The sequence below is a fragment of the Mus musculus genome, chromosome 2, assembly GCF_000001635.26.
Source record: "Mus musculus strain C57BL/6J chromosome 2, GRCm38.p6 C57BL/6J".
Classification (NCBI taxonomy): domain Eukaryota; kingdom Metazoa; phylum Chordata; class Mammalia; order Rodentia; family Muridae; genus Mus; species Mus musculus.
Window position 1 is genome coordinate 22,846,342 of NC_000068.7, and position 18,588 is coordinate 22,864,929.

The 18,588-nt window shown below is 39.2% G+C and overlaps 1 protein-coding gene across 5 annotated transcripts in view; it reads left to right on the forward strand.

Annotated features, from left to right (window-relative positions):
- The window catches only part of Apbb1ip (amyloid beta (A4) precursor protein-binding, family B, member 1 interacting protein), a 119,683-nt gene that overhangs the window by 90,371 nt on the left and 10,724 nt on the right, over positions 1 to 18,588 (forward strand). For all 5 annotated transcript variants that reach the window (XM_006498186.3, XM_011239139.3, XM_030251888.1 and 2 more), the window contains 3 exons: positions 3,196 to 3,282; positions 6,726 to 6,869; positions 11,882 to 11,992. In XM_006498186.3, coding sequence (XP_006498249.1) covers positions 3,196 to 3,282; positions 6,726 to 6,869; positions 11,882 to 11,992 — 342 coding nt within the window. The remainder of the gene's footprint in view (positions 1 to 3,195; positions 3,283 to 6,725; positions 6,870 to 11,881; positions 11,993 to 18,588) is intronic.

Sequence of the window (18,588 nt, forward strand, 5' to 3'; positions counted from 1 at the left end):
TTAAAATGGAAAGCTATGATAGCATTCAGTGAACTGGAATTACTATTTTTGAAAAATATTATATTGACTTCACTACAAGCCAGTTTTACATAAATCAGGGTTGTCCAACAAAAATGTTCTGTTAGTCACTCATGATGTGAGTCCTGGTGTATGACCTCAGCCAGCAAGTACTTCTTCAGTGATAGATTAGCGATTGGAGGATCCAGGGAATCAGAAGATTAAAAAAAAGATAGGAAACTTTGGGGTCAGGAGGTCTTGCACAAGCTACATTTCATGCCAAGCAAGCTTATTAAGAAGTACAGCAACTTATCTACAATTTGTAAGGGGGAAAATAGGACAGAGTCTGTGGGAAGTTATACGATGGAACAAAGACTAATGAAGCAATGAGTATCGCACAAAAGGAACAGAAGATGTACTTGCGGTCAAGCGCATCACAGATCAACCTCACAGTGGCCTTGAAACTGGTAACTTTAGTCACTCCTGGGGAAAAGCCTGTTTGCCAGGAACCTTTGTCCCTTGACTGGACCTTGCCAAGTCTGCCCCTGAACAGGAATGCAGATCTAGGTGCCCCATATCCTTTCATCAGGCCTCTGAGGAAGCCTTAGATTGGTTTGACTCTCAACAGTGTGCATAAAAGCCATGAGATGTTTTTGCTTGCAGTATCTATTTCTCCTTAGGAGCCTCTTAAAATGTTTTTGGTTTTTGATAAATTTGTACAATGTTCTTTAATAATATTTACCCTCTTCCCAACTCCCAGGTCTTACCTCACTCAGCTCCCTACCCATTGAACTTCATGTCCTCTCTTTCCTTACCACCCACTGCTTTCTCTTTCTTACGAGAAAAATAAAAAAATGTGAAGTCCAATTGTGTTGGCTGACTATTCTTGGAATGTGGTTGATATACCAGGTGTCACTCTACTGAAGAAAATTGACTTTGTCTGTCATCAGAGCAATAGAAAACAAATTAAGACATTGTAGACACTCTCTCAACACCAATCAAATGCCAATAGCTCTTAGGCAGGAGTCAGATTTCATGCTAACCTCCCCTCTTCCATGATGAGACTTTGTCTGGTTTGAGCTTGTGCATGTCTTATGTATGGTGATGACACCATGTCTGTGAGCTCATGTTTACATCTGTTCTGTTGTGTCTGAAAAACACTGTTTCCTTGAAGTTATCCACCACCTCTGGCTCTTGAAATCTTTCTGTCCTCTCTTCCACATAGATCCTTGAATCTTTAAAGGGGGAGAAACATAATATAGACATCCCTTTTAGAGCGGAACATTCCAAAGTTTCTTATTCTCACATTGACCAGTTGTGCATCTGTGTGTTAACTACCATCTACGGCAAGAAGATTCTCTGATGAGGTCTGAATGCTACATTGATCTCTGGGTATAGCCATATGTCATTAGGAATCATTTTATTGCCATGCCCTTTCAGCAAAATAATAGTAGTAGCTTTTCCTATAGGGCCTAATACATGTCTAACCTCAAGTTCTTAGCCGTATTGGCAGTATCAGGTATGGGTTTCATCATGTGAAGCAGGCCTTAGAGTCCAGCAAAAGTAGTTGGTTGCTCCCAAAACATTTCTGCCACTATTGGATCAGTGAACATATCTTGTCAGTCAGATAATTACTGTAGTTCACAGCGTTCGTGGTTGGGCTGGATTGGTGTTCACTTTTCTCTTTCAGTGGTATGTCTAGCACCTTCCAGTGGTGTGTCTAGCCCTCTGAATTCTAATCAGTAAGGATGAAGCTTCTGGTTGAGATAGATTTCTCCATATTCTATGACTCAAATATAGGATGTCTTCAGCTGTAAAGTTTTACTATTAGGTTCTAGAGAGTAACAAATAACGTTGGCAACCATCCCTAATATTAGGGAGTCTATGGGATGCCTTTGGCCAGTGACTCAAAGAGATATAACTAATTCTGGGTACTGGGTGTTTTATTTGGTCTGGTTAGGGGTATCATTACACACACACACACACACACACACACACACACACACATACACACCCAGTATAGAGTAATTCCATACAAGCTCCTTTTATATATGTATATATTTTAGTAAGCTTCTACAATAGTAGGTGTCCATGTTTTTTTCTTTTTTTTTTCACTGTGTAGCAGCATCACTGTGCAGCAGCATCACTGTGTAGCAGCATCACTGCAACATTGTCACTGTGTAGCAGCATCACTGTGCAACAGTGGTCACTATGTAGCATCATCACTGCAGCAGCCTCACTGTGCAGCATCCATGTTTTTTTCAAAAGGACTTTAATGTTAGTTATCCCTCCCCCTTATATCCTTCCTCTAGCCTGTCCTCACATCCTCCACTTCATTTAATCCCCTCTCTTCCACTTTTCTAAAACACTGTTTATATTTCCTCTTCCTTGAAAGAGTCCCACTACCCCATGGTGCCTTACTAGTTCCCTAACCTCTGTTGGTATTCTTAACACGTATCCAAAATTCAAAGATTAACATTCATATATGACAGAAAACATAAAGTGCTTGTCTTTCTGGGTCTGGGTTTCCTCACTCAGTGTGACTGTTTCCAGTTCCATTAATTTTCCTGAAAATTATACTTTTAAAAGCTGAATAATAGTTTATTGTGCAAATGTACCACATATTATTATCCTTTCATCAGGTGATGCACTTCTAGGCCCTTTCTAATTATTGACTATTATGAATATGAACTTGAATGAGCAAGTATTTCCATAGTGTGGTATGGTCTATCTAGATAAACACTTTATGTTTTCTGTCATGTATGAATGTTACCCTTTAAATTTTGGATATGTGTGTATATCCTTTAGAATACCAACAGCCAGACTGTTCTCGTTCCACTAGGCTAGGCAGTGGAATACTGCGGCCAACAGAAGGTGGTACTCCTGACCTTAGAGGTACACTCTTGACTGTCCTCCCACGTAAGCCCCTCACATCAGTGTTCGACACTGAGGTTCTATGGAATTTAACCATTAAATGATGTTACACATATTTTCTGTTCTGCCTTCTGGGCAGAAATGAAGATTCTGCTAGAGCCTGGGTGGTTCACTAGTCAGTCCTGTTGCTTCTTTAACAGAAATACAACAGTTCTTTTGTGTTTTCACATGGGAACATCTCTCTCCAACAAGATCTCGAGTTCCCTGCAGTATCCAGTGTACTAATGAATACTTGCTGATCTAATTTCTTAATGTTTTATCTAGAATTTCTACTTGGATAATAAGGGGAAAAAAGAAAACAAGGAAACCAATGAGAAAATGAACGCTAAAAACAAAGAATACTTACTTGAGGTAAGCTTCACTTTGCACAATACAAAAAAAAATCCACAAAACACATTTGCTGGACCTATTAAATTATTTGCTCACACAATAATGGAAACTTCTGAAATGCACTATAAAATTTTAACTTGCAGTTTTAAATGCTAGTTGTTATCAAATGATAGCAAATTAGACAACTTAATGGCTTTTTTGTCAGTTGCACTAAAGTATGACTTTAGACAAAATAGTTTGCTTTTAAGAAATTGAATAAGTAAGTCTTTCACTAAAAAGACATGAATCTTCATGAAACTCTCTGTATCATGTGTGTTCCACTTCATGAAACTCGATATGACATGAATGTCCCACTTATGACTCATTTTGACATGTATATTCTATTTCATGACTGTGACATGTATGTTCCACTTCATGAAGCTCACTATAAGATGTATGTTCTACAACTATATGAACTAACCAATATCTCCAAAGCTGCCTGGGACTAAACCACTAATCAAAGAAAACACATGGTGGGACTCATGGCTCTAGCTGCATATGTAGCAGAGGATGGCCTAGTCGGTCATCAATGGGAGGAGAGGCCTTGGTCCTGTGAAGGTTCTATGCCCCAGTATAGGGGAATGCCAGGGCCAGGAATGGGAGTGGGTGGGTTGGGGAGAAGGGGTAAGGGATAGGGGGCTTTTGGAGGGGAAACTAGGAAAGGAGATAACATTTGAAATGTAAATAAAGAAAATAATTTTAAAAACTGGAAAAAATATGTATGTTCTATTTCATGATACTTGATGTGACATATATGTTTCATTCATGAAGATTACATGACATGTATGCTCTACTTCATGACACTCACTGTGACATGTATAGTCTATTTCATGACACTGTGACATGTATGTTCCACTTCATGAAGCTCAATATGACATGTATGTTCTACTTCACAACACTCACTGTGACAGGTATGTTCCACTTCATGACACTCACAATGACATGTATGTTCTACTTCATGACACTCACAGTGACATGTATGTTCCATTTCATGACACTCACAGTGACATGTATGTTACATTTCATGACACTCGCAATAACATGTATGATCCACTTAATGACACACAGTGACATGTATATTCAACTTCATGACACTCACTGTGACATCTATGTCTTTTCTCAGAAAAGCTCTATGGAATCAGAAGTAAGGATTTCCAAATCTTTGTCTTTGGTGAAGCTCTTCTAGCAGCCCAGATAGAAGTCTAGAAATAGACATGTCTAAGGATGTGACTCTGTGAGTTGCTCATGTACTAATGGCTAGAACACACCTCTGTGAGCCTCAGTAGCAAATCATATGGGATCACCATAGAGCTTCAGAGAGGAGATGAATGCCCAGCACCTTTGTTGGTCGCCATTGGGGCATACTCAACAAGTTTCTATTTTTGGAAGCTATTAAGGCAACTGTGCTAAAGACCACAGCACTCTAGAATATCTCAGATCATATATGGGCATCCTGGAGCCCCAGGCAAGTTGCCTTTATTCACTCCCAACATAGGGTTGATCAGTCTTGAATTAATAGACTTTTCTCTCAGAAGTTCAGATATGGTAAAGAACTTAGCACCTATGGAACCAATTTACTGACTCTAAACAGTGAGTCCCACAGTGGGCTCACTGCCTCCTGTGTTTCCATTCCCTGCCATGTTCTAGAATCCCTAGACCAAAACTGAAGCAGGTTCTAGTACCTTGCTGCCATCCTCCAGGGTCCTAAACATGCTCTTCCTGGTCTGGTCCTGAACTGTAATATAATGGGCATGTCAGTGGAGGCCCAACAATGAAAATGAGACATCCTTTCTGCTCCAGCCATTAGACTCTAGAACAGCAGTTCCCAACCTAAGGATTGAACAACTCTTCCACAAGGGCCACCTAAGACCATCAGAAATGTTTTCTCTAGGTGGATCTGCCCACATACAAGAACCAGGTAAAGCAGAGGAAACTTTAATGAACTATTTTGACTGAACTATGCAATGTATCATCTTTTGTACTATTAAAGCAACTGTTAGATATTTCACAATGTATAATTACATGTTGTTTTGTGATTAATCACTATGCTTTAATTATGTTCAGTTTGTAATGATGAAAATGCATCCTGCATATCAGTTATTTACATTAATATTTGCAACAGTAGCAAAATTATAGTTATGAAGTAGCAACAAAAATAATTTTATGTCAGGTGTCACCCTGACAGGAGGAGCTGTATTAAAGTGTCACACATTAGGAAGGTTGAGAACACTGCCCTAGTATGAATTGATGAAAATGAAACACCAATGTCCCCAAAAGCAAGGACAGGAAGAATTCTGACATGTCTAGTGATAATAGAGACCGACTGTCATGGAAAATAAATATTTTCCTGCCACATTCCTTTGCTTTAGCTGATGATTAGAAATTAATTGTCTACAGGAGAACACCTGCTTGTGTGTGGATTGATACAGTTGCATGAATAGCCCTTGGGGTTTGATTTCGAAAGTATGCACAGCTGAATGTGAATGAAAACACAAAACCTATTATGTGCATTGTTCTGCTGTCATCTTCGGGCCAAAAATCCAAATATTTAATATATGGTTGGCAAGCCAACTGCTACCTGAACCAGAAGTCACTGGGAGAAATGTGAACAGCCCCGTTCTCCAGCTCTCCTACACAGAGGTTTACTTTGGAGGATGCAAAATTAAATTATTTTGCATTTATGAAACTATGCTGATAATTATAATACTAAAAGAAAATGATAACTTTGAGCATCCAAGCAAAAAGATAAAAAATAATATGAAATCTATCCCATTGCTTTTTTTAATTATTGAGAATTATACATTTCTATGCAAAATTTGAACATCTACACACCCAGAAAATGTTCTTTTCCCCGCTTATTATAGTATTAATCATGACATTTCTTGTGTTTGAAAACTTAAAATATTAACTTATTTTATATGTAAAATTATATAATAATCTTACTATTTAATGGTGATAAAATATTAATTCTCTTTTTTGTTTTGCTTTTGGGTAGTTGTCATTGGTTTTGGTTTTGGCTTTGGTTTTTAGGGTTTCATTCTGTATACCATTCTTTCCTGGAACTTACTAACCTAAGCTGGCCTCATACTTGTGGCAATTCTCCTGCTTCAGCCTCCTCAAGTGCTGAAATTATGAGCAGAAGCCACCCATGTCTGGCTTCTTACAATAAAATTATACTGTAAAATCAAACTATTACTCCATTTTTACAAAAACAGAAACTGGGAGATTTAGTGATGCACAGGTGTGTAGCTCAGTTGCAAGAATTCTGACATAGAACCCAGGATCCTGTACCTCGGACACTCAGTCCTCTCCTCCCCATTGACAGACAACATACAAAGCATGTGTACAATCTTTCCAACAGAACTGGAACTATTTTTTAAATGTGAACAGAATGTGTGTTTCATGCCTCTGGATTCTGCTTTCAGGAAAGCTTCTGCGGCACATCCATCATTGTACCAGAACTTGAAGGAGCTCTTTATTTGAAAGAAGATGGAAAGAAATCCTGGAAACGGCGCTACTTTCTTCTGAGAGCTTCTGGAATTTATTATGTTCCCAAAGGAAAGACAAAGGTCTGTGTGTCAGTTTTCCCTATAACAACATATCTGAGACGATCAACTTTTAGAAAAAACAGAGGTTTGTCTCACAGCTAACTCTCAGGTTATGGCAGAAGATGGAGGAGAAATGTTGTAAGATCCAGAGGGAGTTTGCTGTGAGATCGTGTCTCCTAGCAATATCATACATGCAGTCTCATCAACACAAATGCCTGAACATAAGCTGAGCAAGGGCAACAATGGGCATGCCAATGTGGATGGAGGCTTCACCCCTACACAGAGAACTACAGCCAACTAGTAATGCTGATAGAGAAATAGTCTTCCCCAGGGAAGAGCACACCAATTGGTTATCCAAAGCAAATGGTCACCCTGTAAACCTATAATGTTGTATTTAGAAATATGTTTGTAGTTGCCATTAAAGAAAAAGAGGCTATGAATTTGAGAGAGAGAAAGGATGGGTGTATAGGAGGGCTTGGAGAGAGAACAGGGAATGGGGAAATGAGGTAACTATAAATCTCAAAAATTAAAATAAATATTTTTAGAACAAATTTATTTTGGCTCAATTTTGGAGATCAGCCTACTGTTTCATAGAAGGAAACATGGTAGAGGAAGGCATTACCTCGGGGCCAGAAGCAAAAGAGAGAGGCCAGAGACCCACAAACCCTCCTGGGAACACCCCAGCAGGTCCACCTCCTAATGGCTCTACCACCTCTGAGGAGTGCCACAGCCTTAGCATATGGCCCTTAGAGGTCATTCTACCACAATTACAAACCAACATAACAAAATGAAGAATCAGAATGGCACCTGTGTGAGGAAGCGTCTCATAAGGACGAGATACAGAAATACATCACGGGGTGGTAAACTTAGCTTTAGCTATCATGTGTGAGGAAATATCTCATGAGGGTGAGACACAGAAATACATCAGGGGGCAGTAAGCTTAGCTTTAGCTACCATGGTCTTGGTACCATGGGACCTGTGCTACAACAAAATCTACACAAATCTATATACTACAATACAAAATCATTGAAGTAATTTGAGTTTTCTATAGCTTTCTCTTGAATATGAAAATAAATTCCATGGGTTTTTTTTTTTGTTTTGTTTTGTCTTTTAAATTCCATGTATTAAAGTCATGGGCTATCAAGATGGCTCAGCAGATAAAGGTGCCTCCTACCAAGCCTGACCTACTCTATTCTGAAAATTTTTTTCCTCATATTAATCCCTTTGTTCTATAACCATTATGAGCAAACTTACTTTATCTACAATCTCAGTCGAGTTAGAAGTTTTAAGATTTTCATTAGATTTAAATCTTATATTCTGAACAGTGATTTTTTTTCCAGAGGCATACTTAATTCATAATGCTTTTATCAGAGAGTTTTAGATGTCATTGAAGTTTTGCTTGGCAAGCTGGAATCATCGACTTGAATCTACAAACATATAGTAAATTGTTCTAAATCTAATTTTAACCCTACTGAGGCCTTTTCTGCAGAGTTGGGACAGTCTGGTTTTGTTCACCTATAAAAAGCTGAGGTATTTTTTGTGTCTCATCCTCATGAGATGTTTACCTCTGTCTAGAGTAGGCAGAACAGGGCTTCACCAAGTGAAATGCTTGTAGATTGCAGATTTCCTCTAGTAAGTCTTATCCCAGATTCCCAAGCAGGGAAGTCACCAGTCAGGTGACCCAACCCCACCCCACCCCCATCTCTGTGTCATTGTAGGCCACTGTAGGTAATTCTTGATGCAAGGCACTTGTTGCCCAGCTTTGTCTTTTTGCTCTGGTGTGAATCTTAAACCTAGTACTTCCTACTTCTGCTACATTTACTCCAGTCCAAAGCTGGGCAGGCAACATTATCAAGCAAAGGAGTTGACAACAGAGATGTCCTAAGAAGTTGGATACAAAGCATATAAGTAAGCCTGGAGCAAACAGTATGTTCTCACCTTAAGGTTGAGCAACTGTTGCCACAAACATTAGGGTGGAGGGGGAGGGGGCAGAGTCAGAAGTACAGTCATTGGGAAAAGACACAAAAACCCACAGGGTTCACAGCTGGTGTGCTTGTCTCCACAACTGAGGATGCTTGCCTGGAAAATGACTGACCAAACAAACTGGCCAAGTAAGAAATCATTTTGCTTTATACAAGCAATATGAAAATAAAAACATAATTCAAATTCTGTGCAGAGCAGGAGTGACACGTATTGAATAAACAAATGTATGGAATAAACACAAACATTCAAGATGTATATTACATAAAATAGACAATGTTTACCAAAAAAAGTAGTTCTATGAATCTATGAAAATTCTAGTTGCATTCATTTCACTTTAAATTCAGAGACTGATTGCAAAATTACTCAAGAAGGAAAGCTGTCTCCTAACAGACTCCCTAAAACTGTGAGGAACAGTGATCTAAAACTGCATCTCTCAGATTTCAGTGAAAATAAAGCAGTTATAAATGAACAGATCAACAAAGAGCCGACTAATGTGGGGAATTTAGTCAGAATTCTACAGCAGTGGGGAAACGATGTAGAATTCAAGGTAATAAATAGTATTGAAATAATTGCATACCCATGTTTTAAAGTTTTTTTTTATTTTAGCACATGAACCAAATCAAATCCTCATTTAATTAGAATGTCTTTTAAAAAAAACTACTCGAAAAACATTAAAAAATATGAATTGATATTTTCATAATTCTAGGGCACAAAGATATTTCTTAATCAAGAATAAAACCCAAAGCTACAAAGGAGAAAGGTGACAGCTTTGACGACATGAGGTTGTTTTAAATTCCTTATGGATGATAATATCAAACAAGACTTTAAGGCCTAGTCACGTAGTCAGACATTTGAAACATATATTACCAAGTGTAACTATCCATCACAAGTAAAGACTTCACCAAATCAACAACAACAAAAAAAGATACCGTACACAGACAACTGGCAAAGATTATTCAATGAGAATAGCCAGGAAAAAAATATAAAAATTAGCTTAGTGAAAACTGTACCATCTTACCAGTAAATATGGTAACAGATTGATAAAAATCAGTACTATTGACAATGTTGGAGGGAGAGGGTAAAAAAAAAAATTCTTGAGAATGAAAAGATGGACTGTAAAATGGTACAGCCAAGTTGAGAATATTTAACAAGTCCTGTGCAATGGAAAGAGAAGCAAGTGCAGACCCTCTTGGTCAGAAGTTACCCCTTTGGTGGCTGATCCACAGAAATATTTACTCACATACACAATGTTTGTATAATGGCAAAAGCTGAATTAATCTCTAAGCAATTACAGTACACTACTTAAACAGTTCTACTTAGACAGTGGGATACTGGGCAGACATCAAGTACCAGGTTTGCACTTGTGTGTCCTGGGGAACTCAGTAACTGTGTCCTCATAAGGACTGGGAAGAAGTCAGGAAACAGTGTTTGGAGTGGTGTCATTCTTGACTTAAATGTATTATTTGAGAATTTTGTATAATGTATTTGATCACATCCACCTCTCTTTCCTCCACTTATATCTACCTCCCTTCTCTACCCACCCAAATTTCTGTCTTTTTGTTTGTTTGTTTGTTTGTTTGTTTTAACCCATTAATTCCAATTTCTGTTGTCCAAATCCTTTTTAGTGTCTGGCAATCCGCTGAAGCAGGACTGACCTATCAGGAGTCGTACCCTTAAAGAAAACTGACGACTCCTCCCTCAGCAGCTTTGTGCCTATTTTCCCCACCCCATGATGGGATTTTGTCTGACCTGAGCTTGTGCATCGGTCTTGTGCACTCTGTCATAACTTCTGTAAATTCATATGTATAATTTCCCTGCTGGGTCCAGAAAACACTGTTTAGTCATGTGTCACCTCTGGCTCTTACAATCCTTATATTGATCTTGGAGTAGAGAACAACCCTGGCCTGCACAATGGCTTGGGTTTCATCCCCATTGAGAAAACAATTAAATACATGAATATGTATGTAGTTATATATGTGTATATATATATATATATATATATATATATATATACATATATACATATACAAGTATGTGTGTGTAATGTATGAGTAAGAGGGTCTATCTCAACCTATAAATAAATGATGATGATGATAATGATAGATAGATAGATAGATAGATAGATAGATATGATTACTAGATTAACAGAATGAAAGAAAATGTATCCTCTAAAACATGTAAGACTCTATCAGTCTATTTTACCTGTGATACCTCTAAGGGTAAACAGGAGGAACAGGAGGAAGGAGGAGCTGATAAAAGAAAATAGGTAGGGTATAATTTTAATTAATTATGTTGTTTTGTAATTAAAACATTAAAAATTAAATATATATATAAAGAAAAATGCCCTGCCATACATAAAGAAATAAGGTGTCCCATATAGTGTAATATTCCTGACCTGTATTCTTTATTCAGTAACTAAGTAGGGGTTCTAGAATATGCTAGAGACGACAACAAGGATAGTGGAACAAATGTATAGTCAAAGTGAAACCAAGTATGTAGATTACAGGTTGCCATTTTACAACACATTTTATTCACCGAAGTCTCTGTTTCCATGGCAACCCTAACAGCCAAAGGAGAAAGCATGAAAGAGCATGGAGCCGGTGCTAATTTACTGAGCATCAAATTTATCTCTCATTCTTCATCCTGATTTGTTTAATGCACAATCACAAACTTGCTACTGACTTGAAATAGCAAAAGTCAGTCACAGTGAAGTTTCTGACAGTGGTTAGCCTGTTATGATTGCATCAGTAGCAACAGTGCATGATCACTTGTTTCTGACCCCCAGATGCTGGGACAACCAACCATGATTCCACAACAGATGCTGGGACAACCAACCACATCATTTTTCATTCCATTGCAGGACCAGCCCTGATTGTCATCTTTTATGTAGGCTTGACTTAGAGAAAACTGTGTTCAGAAGATGTTTGTATAAATTATCTAAAATTTCAATATTTTACTTACTAAAAGAACCTTTATTGCAGCATCAAAGAGAAACTGGGGGAATTAGCAACTGCCATCTCAGAGAGATTTTTTTTTCCCCTGTCTTTTAGACATCCCGCGATCTGGCATGTTTTATACAGTTTGAAAATGTAAACATTTACTATGGGATTCAGTGTAAAATGAAATACAAAGCACCCACTGACCACTGCTTTGTTTTAAAGGTACGTCATGACATACTCATTTAGACTTCTAAGTCATTTCAATTTGGTTTTTTGAGACATGGTTTTTCTGTATAGCTGTCCTGGAACTCACTTTGTAGATCAGGCTAGCCTCGAACTCAGAAATCCACCTGCCTCTGCCTGAACCAATGTTAAATGTTATTTCATAAATTTTAAGTATGATATTATAAAATGTGTTGTTTTAAACCAAAATAACAAAGTACTGTGATATCTATCAACTTATGTCCTCAAAAGCTTTCATCTGATCCTAAAAATTTTAATCTAAATTTATTTAATATGCTTAAATAAATTTATTTAAATTTATCAACTCTAAAAACATAAGTTTTATATTTTGAGTAAATTAATTTAAGACTCCATTAATAAAACAGACCAGTTTTCAATTCTTATATTTTTATTCCACTGTATGAATGTTTTTGAAATTATGATCTTGCCAATGTTTTCTAGAAAAACAATAGAGAAGCCTTTTTAAAAAATTGCCCAGGTTGTAAACCTTGTTTTTAAGTCTTGTGTATCTTATGCTGGCCTCAAGCTGGCTGTGTAGCTGAGACTCTTCTGGTCCTTTAATCCATTGCTTTCACCTTCCAAGTGCTGGGTCTACAAGCAGGGACCACCATGACAAGTTTAGCTTGTGAGACTTTTAAAGGTGCATACTGTCCAGGGGAAATGTGTGTTATCAGAAATTTGAGGCAGCTTACATCTTAAAGTTAGACTCTCAGACCACTCGGGTCAGCAAGTGGGTTATTTTTATAATTATGCTTGAGTGTCTTTTGACCTACAGAGCTCTGGACTTAAGACTAAGGTAAGTTTGCATTTGTTCTTAGTCTTGTTTTGTTTTGGTTTGTTTTGTTTTGGTTTGTTTTGGTTTGGTTTGGTTTTGGTTTTGGTTTTGGTTTTTTGGTTTTTTTCAAGACAGAGTTTCTCTGTATAGCTCTGGCTGTCCTGGAACTCACTCTGTAGAGCAGGCTGGCCTCGAACTCAGAAATCCACCTGCCTCTGCCTCCCAAGTGCTGTTCTTCGTCTTAATAATTCAGCCAAGTCAAATATTCAATAATTTGTCTTCATCCACAATTAGCATTGCTTATTGTAATCAAATAATTGCCTGGAATTCGTGGCTTCATTAAGGGCTCAATATTATGCCCGTCTTTCCATTGCTGTGTACCCACTTTTAGTAATTTATCAATAATTTTTACAATAATGAACACCATACCAGCCTAGTCAGCATGACACTCCCTGGAGGGTCTCATCCAGGGCCTTATAATTCCTGGGAGACATTGGTTATACCTAGAGACATTCTGATATTCATAACTCGGGACAGAGACCAGGCACTACTTCCTGGCATCTAACAGAAGCCAGAGACATTAGATATTACTAATGCAGGAAACAAGCCCACAACCAGATGACCTGGCCCCCAATATTGACATTGATATTGTTGAGAAATCCTGTGCTCATAATGTGAAGCTCAGAACCAGGGCTGTAAAGGGACTGAAGCAAGGCAGAGTGCTAAACTCATTCACTCACTCATTACTTATGGAGTGGCAGCTGTGTTCTGAGAACATTCCAGGTGTAGAGAAAACAGGAGTAAACCAAATGTACAATGAGCCCTATTTTGGAGTTTAAGGTCAGTGTGAGGAACTGACAGTGAAGAAAAGCATGTGCTGAGATGTCAGGTAACAAATACAGATGTGATTCAAAACAGGGAGGAGTGGGTTAGAGCTGACCAGAGCTGGGTCAGGCTCCCCTCAGATAGGGGCAGGGAGGTGTTGACATTTGGCAAAAGACATAAATGAAGTGATATGGGAATTGTAACTGAAGGAAAACACTCTAGAACAAGAACCGTAATGGTAAAGGTCCTGGTGAGGTCAGAAGGAGGATCGCCAAAGACAGCACCCTGTCTCTTGGATTTTGTGCATCCATGTCCATTGCTTATGAGAGGGCAGTGAGAATAATAACAGCAAACAATTATAAAGCATTCTGTTCATGGATATAGAACTTGAGCTGTAAGTGGCCAAGTCTGAATGGGAGCTCAGCAGTGCAGCTCAGGTGCTATTCTTCCAGATACTTTTCAATCAGATTTCAGATTGTCAGCGATGGTACAGGCCAGAATGGTTGCCAACAACCTGGGAGCTTCCCTTATTCTCATAGACTGACTCCAGTGAAACTGAATCCCTGACTCTGTGCAGAAAGGATTTTAGGATGAGCCTGTTTGAAGTAGAGTGGGAGTTTATTTGAGCACACAGGTTGATAGAAAGAGGGTCGCTGTGGGCTTTTCAAGGAAGAAACGCTTCCATTTGAGTGACCTTCATGTTATACCTTAAGCATTGATAAGAAATGTTTTCTATCTTCTTTTCAGTAAACCAGAGTATAGCATAGCTCCAAAGGTATCTTGAGAGGGGATTAAAATCTGATAAGACCAAAACATCAGCCACAGAGTTTCACAAAGCAGTTAAAAACTGTCTTTTAATATAAATCGTATTTCTGCTGTGATCCATAGAAAACATTAGGTTTGCAGCTGGGAACAAAGAAAAGCCTTGGATATACTTGAGTGGGATTCTCACCATATTGCTGCTCTCTGTGAGAATTCATATCCTAGCCACAGTTCCAGCTACTGGGTATGCAAAATATCCCCAGGCTGCAGTAATGATCTCACCTTTGGACAGCAGCAGTGACTGCAAATCTAAGGACACCTCGGCCACCACCTTCTAGACACTGACCCGACCTCCTCTCCATCCTCAGCAATCTCTCCCCAAATTAATGACCTCATCATCTCCACATTAGTCTTCCACTCACTTCTTCCCTAACACATTACCAATTGGCTTAAAGATAGTCGAAATTTAGTGCTCTTGCATTTTAAAATCAGAATTGGGGGAAGAGAGCTTGCTATGCAAGCTTCAGTTCAGTGTCTGGAACCATAGTGGCAGGAGGGAACTGACTCCCAGAAGTTGTCCTCTGACCTACACACACACACACACACACACACACACACACACACACACATACATACACACTCAGGACTAGAGCCCCGCATAGTGACTTCCAACACTAAGGAGTCCCAGTCAAGGCTCTCCTGGGTAGCATGAGATCATGTCTTAAAAAGGAACAAAGAAAAAAAGCTGAGTTACTTCCTGAAAAGTCTGGAGCCATCTGTTCTATGCCTTTCCCCAGGATTCTGGAAGTTTCCAACAGCCCTCGAATTCCTTGTCTTGAAGCTACATGACACTAGTCCCCTTGTTCATCAGCGCACGGTCATCATTGTCACTGTGTGTGCCTGCATCTATTTCTCTTCATCTTCTTGTAAGGAAGGAGAGTCATAGGATTTAGGACATATACCAGTTCAATATAACTTCATCTTAACCTGACATCTACAAACTTGCTTCATACACAGTGAGGTGGCATTTACTTTTCAGCGGACACAGATCTGTAATAGCCACGTGCTTTACCAAGCTCTGAACAGAGAGATCAGCCTCAGATCCCTTCATCTTCCAATCCTTGAAGCAGCAGTCCTGATTTTCTATCAGCGTCTTCCTTACTCCTTCCTTTGTCTGGTCATCCTTAAGTTCATCATCTAGGTCAACCTCAGCATCATTGCAGTTTTAAAATATCAGTAACACCAGAGCCTAGAAACAGTCCTGCCTCAGCTCCTTTCCACCTTAGATTCTGCCTCTTTCCAAACCTTCCATGGAATTTATTGACATTCTCCAAACATTCTAACACTCATTCAATATGATTTTTCAGTCTTTTTCAAACTTTTATTATGAAATCACAGAATAACCACACTTTTGTTGGCATTTGTCTCTGCGTTCCATCTTTTTACATGCCTGGGGGTTATATTGTCAACTCCCAGGGCTTAAACAAAAGAGGATTTTATTCTAATTTTTATCCTGATGTTACCTTTACCCCAAGTCAAGTTGTTTAACCTTGTCTGATGCTCTCTTTCCTCATTTGTGAGTTTAGAGGACATTAGGATCCCCTTTAGCAAGAATGTTCTGCAATGGCCTTGACATTACACACTCAGAGCTTCTATTATTCAAGATCAGAGACAAGGATCACGAGGAAGATTCCAGCTGGTTGGCATTGATTTTGTGTTTTCTTTAAGCCCTTTTGTAAGTAATTTCTCAATCAAAGGCTGAGTTATACAGAAGTAAGTAAGGTGAGGTGACCAAGGCTAGCATTGTGACAGGCTCTGAGACTTTGTCACAGAGCCCGAAGAACCTCTGAAGTGTGAACTTGGTGTCAACCAGATAGCTCACCTCAGAACCACGAAGTTAGAGGATTGGAAGAAATGTAGTGGCCCTTTATTTTATATTAAAAGCCACCTGATTTCTGGGTACAACCACGTTTTCCTGTAGTTAGGTGAATAACATACTTAAATAGTTCACTGTGCTTCTTAAGTGGAGTGGACACCTCGACACAAATAACTGGTGCACTTTGCACAGTTTGCTTGACTCCTATGATATGCACAAAACCCAAAAAATGGAATATTTAATATTAAGAGTAAACTAAAGGTAACAATATCAAATTTCTAAATATCTCTGAAGGAAAAATTAGACACTTTCTTCTTCGTGATTTTACTGATTTTTACATGTCTGTAGTATCTATGTAAATGTATGTGTATACATGTGTGCAAGTACACACAAATAGAGGTCAGAAGAGGACATCTGACATCTTCTTCTAAGACTCTATGTCTATTGCATTAAAACAGGGTCTCTTCCTAAACCTGAACCTCAGTTCTCAGTTAGGTAGAAGCCAGTAAACCCCACCCGACTCGGAGCTGGAATACCCAGCTTGTTATGGGGGTGCTGGGATCCAAACACTGGTAGTTTTCATGACTGAAGAGCAAACCCTATCAGTTGTTGAGCCATTCCCTCGAGCTCACCCTGTGCTTTCATAGGAAGAATTTAAATATTAATTACTGGCCAATGTCCTGCTCACATGTTAGTCAGAGCAGAGACTCTGTTGTAAGTCGGGCATCTGAGGTCCTGGTACTGAACGGTGAGCCCTTGATTTGGTTTTGCAGATTTCTTTGTTGAGGATGCTGCAGACATCTACAGAACGTCACATTCTAGCTACCAAGTGCCTGATTCACACTTGAACACTCTGACGTTTAGGTTACTCAATGCTATTGGACCACACTACTTGGTTTGATTGATGTTTCCAATGTCAAGATCCCCTTTAGAACGTGATTATTGGCGTAAGGTTTACAGTACTGAAATCTGAGAACTTCTTTTTTTTTTTTTTTTGTTATCACCTGATTCCTTTTTATTTTATTTTTTTAAATTTTTTATTAGATATTTTCTTCATTTACATTTCAAATGCTATCCCAAAAGTCCCCTATACCCTCCCCCAGCCCTGCTCCCCTACCCACCCACTCCCACTTCTTGGCCCTGGCATTCCCCTGTACTGGGGCATATAAAGTTCCCAATACCAAGGGGCCTTTCTTCCCAATGATGGCCGACTAGACCATCTTCTGCTACATATGCAGCTAGAGACACGAGCTCTGGGGGTACTGGTTAGTTCGTGTTGTTGTTCCACCTATAGGGTTGCAGACCCCTTCAGCTCCTTGGGTACTTTCTCTAGCTCCTCCATTGGGGGCTCTGTGTTCCATCCTGTAGAGCATCCACTTCTGTATTTGCTAGGCACTGGCATAGCCTCACAGGAGATATATCAGGGCCCTTTCAGCAAAATCTTGCTTGCATATGCAGTAGTGTCTGCATTTGGTGGCTGATTATGGGGCAGTCTCTAGATGGTCCATCCCTTCGTCTTAGCTCCAAACTTTGTCTCTACAATTCCTTCCATGGACATTTTATTCCCTATTCTAGGGAGGAATGAAGTATCCACCCATTGGTCTTCCTTCTTCTTGATTTTCTTGTGTTTTGTAAATTGTATCTTGGGTATTCTAGGTTTCTGGGCTAATATCATGACAAGTATCAGTGAGTGCATATCAAATGACTTCTTTTGTGATTGGGTTACCTCACTCAGGATGATATCCTCCAGATACACCCATTTGCCCAAGAATTTCATAAATTCATTGTTTTTAATAGTTGAGTAGTACTCCAAAGTGTAAATGTACCACATTTTCTGGATCCATTCCTCTGTTGAGGGACATTTGGGTTCTTTCCAGCTCTGGCTATTATAAATAAGGCTGCTATATGTATCAAAAGATGGCCTAGTCGGCCATCACTGGAAAGAGAGGCACATTGGACTTGCAAACTTTATATGCCCCAGTACAGGGGAATGCCAGGGCCAAAAAGGGGGAGTGGGAGGGTAGGGGAGTGGGGGGTGGGGGGTAATGGGGGACTTTTGGGATAGCATTGGAAATGTAAATGAGGAAAATACCTAATTAAAAATTTAAATAAATAAATAGATAGATAAGGCTGCTTTGAACATAGTGGAGCATGTGTCCTTATTACCAGTTGGAACATCTTCTGGGTATATGCCCAGGAGAGGAACAACACAGTGTGGGGCAGCCATCCAAAAGTGTTTGCCGCCATCTCCTGGCGCAACTGGAGAACTACAGCAACAGTCTGCATACTGGTTGGCGTCGTCAGGAAAGAGGAATCTAAGAGGGACAATCAAGGAAC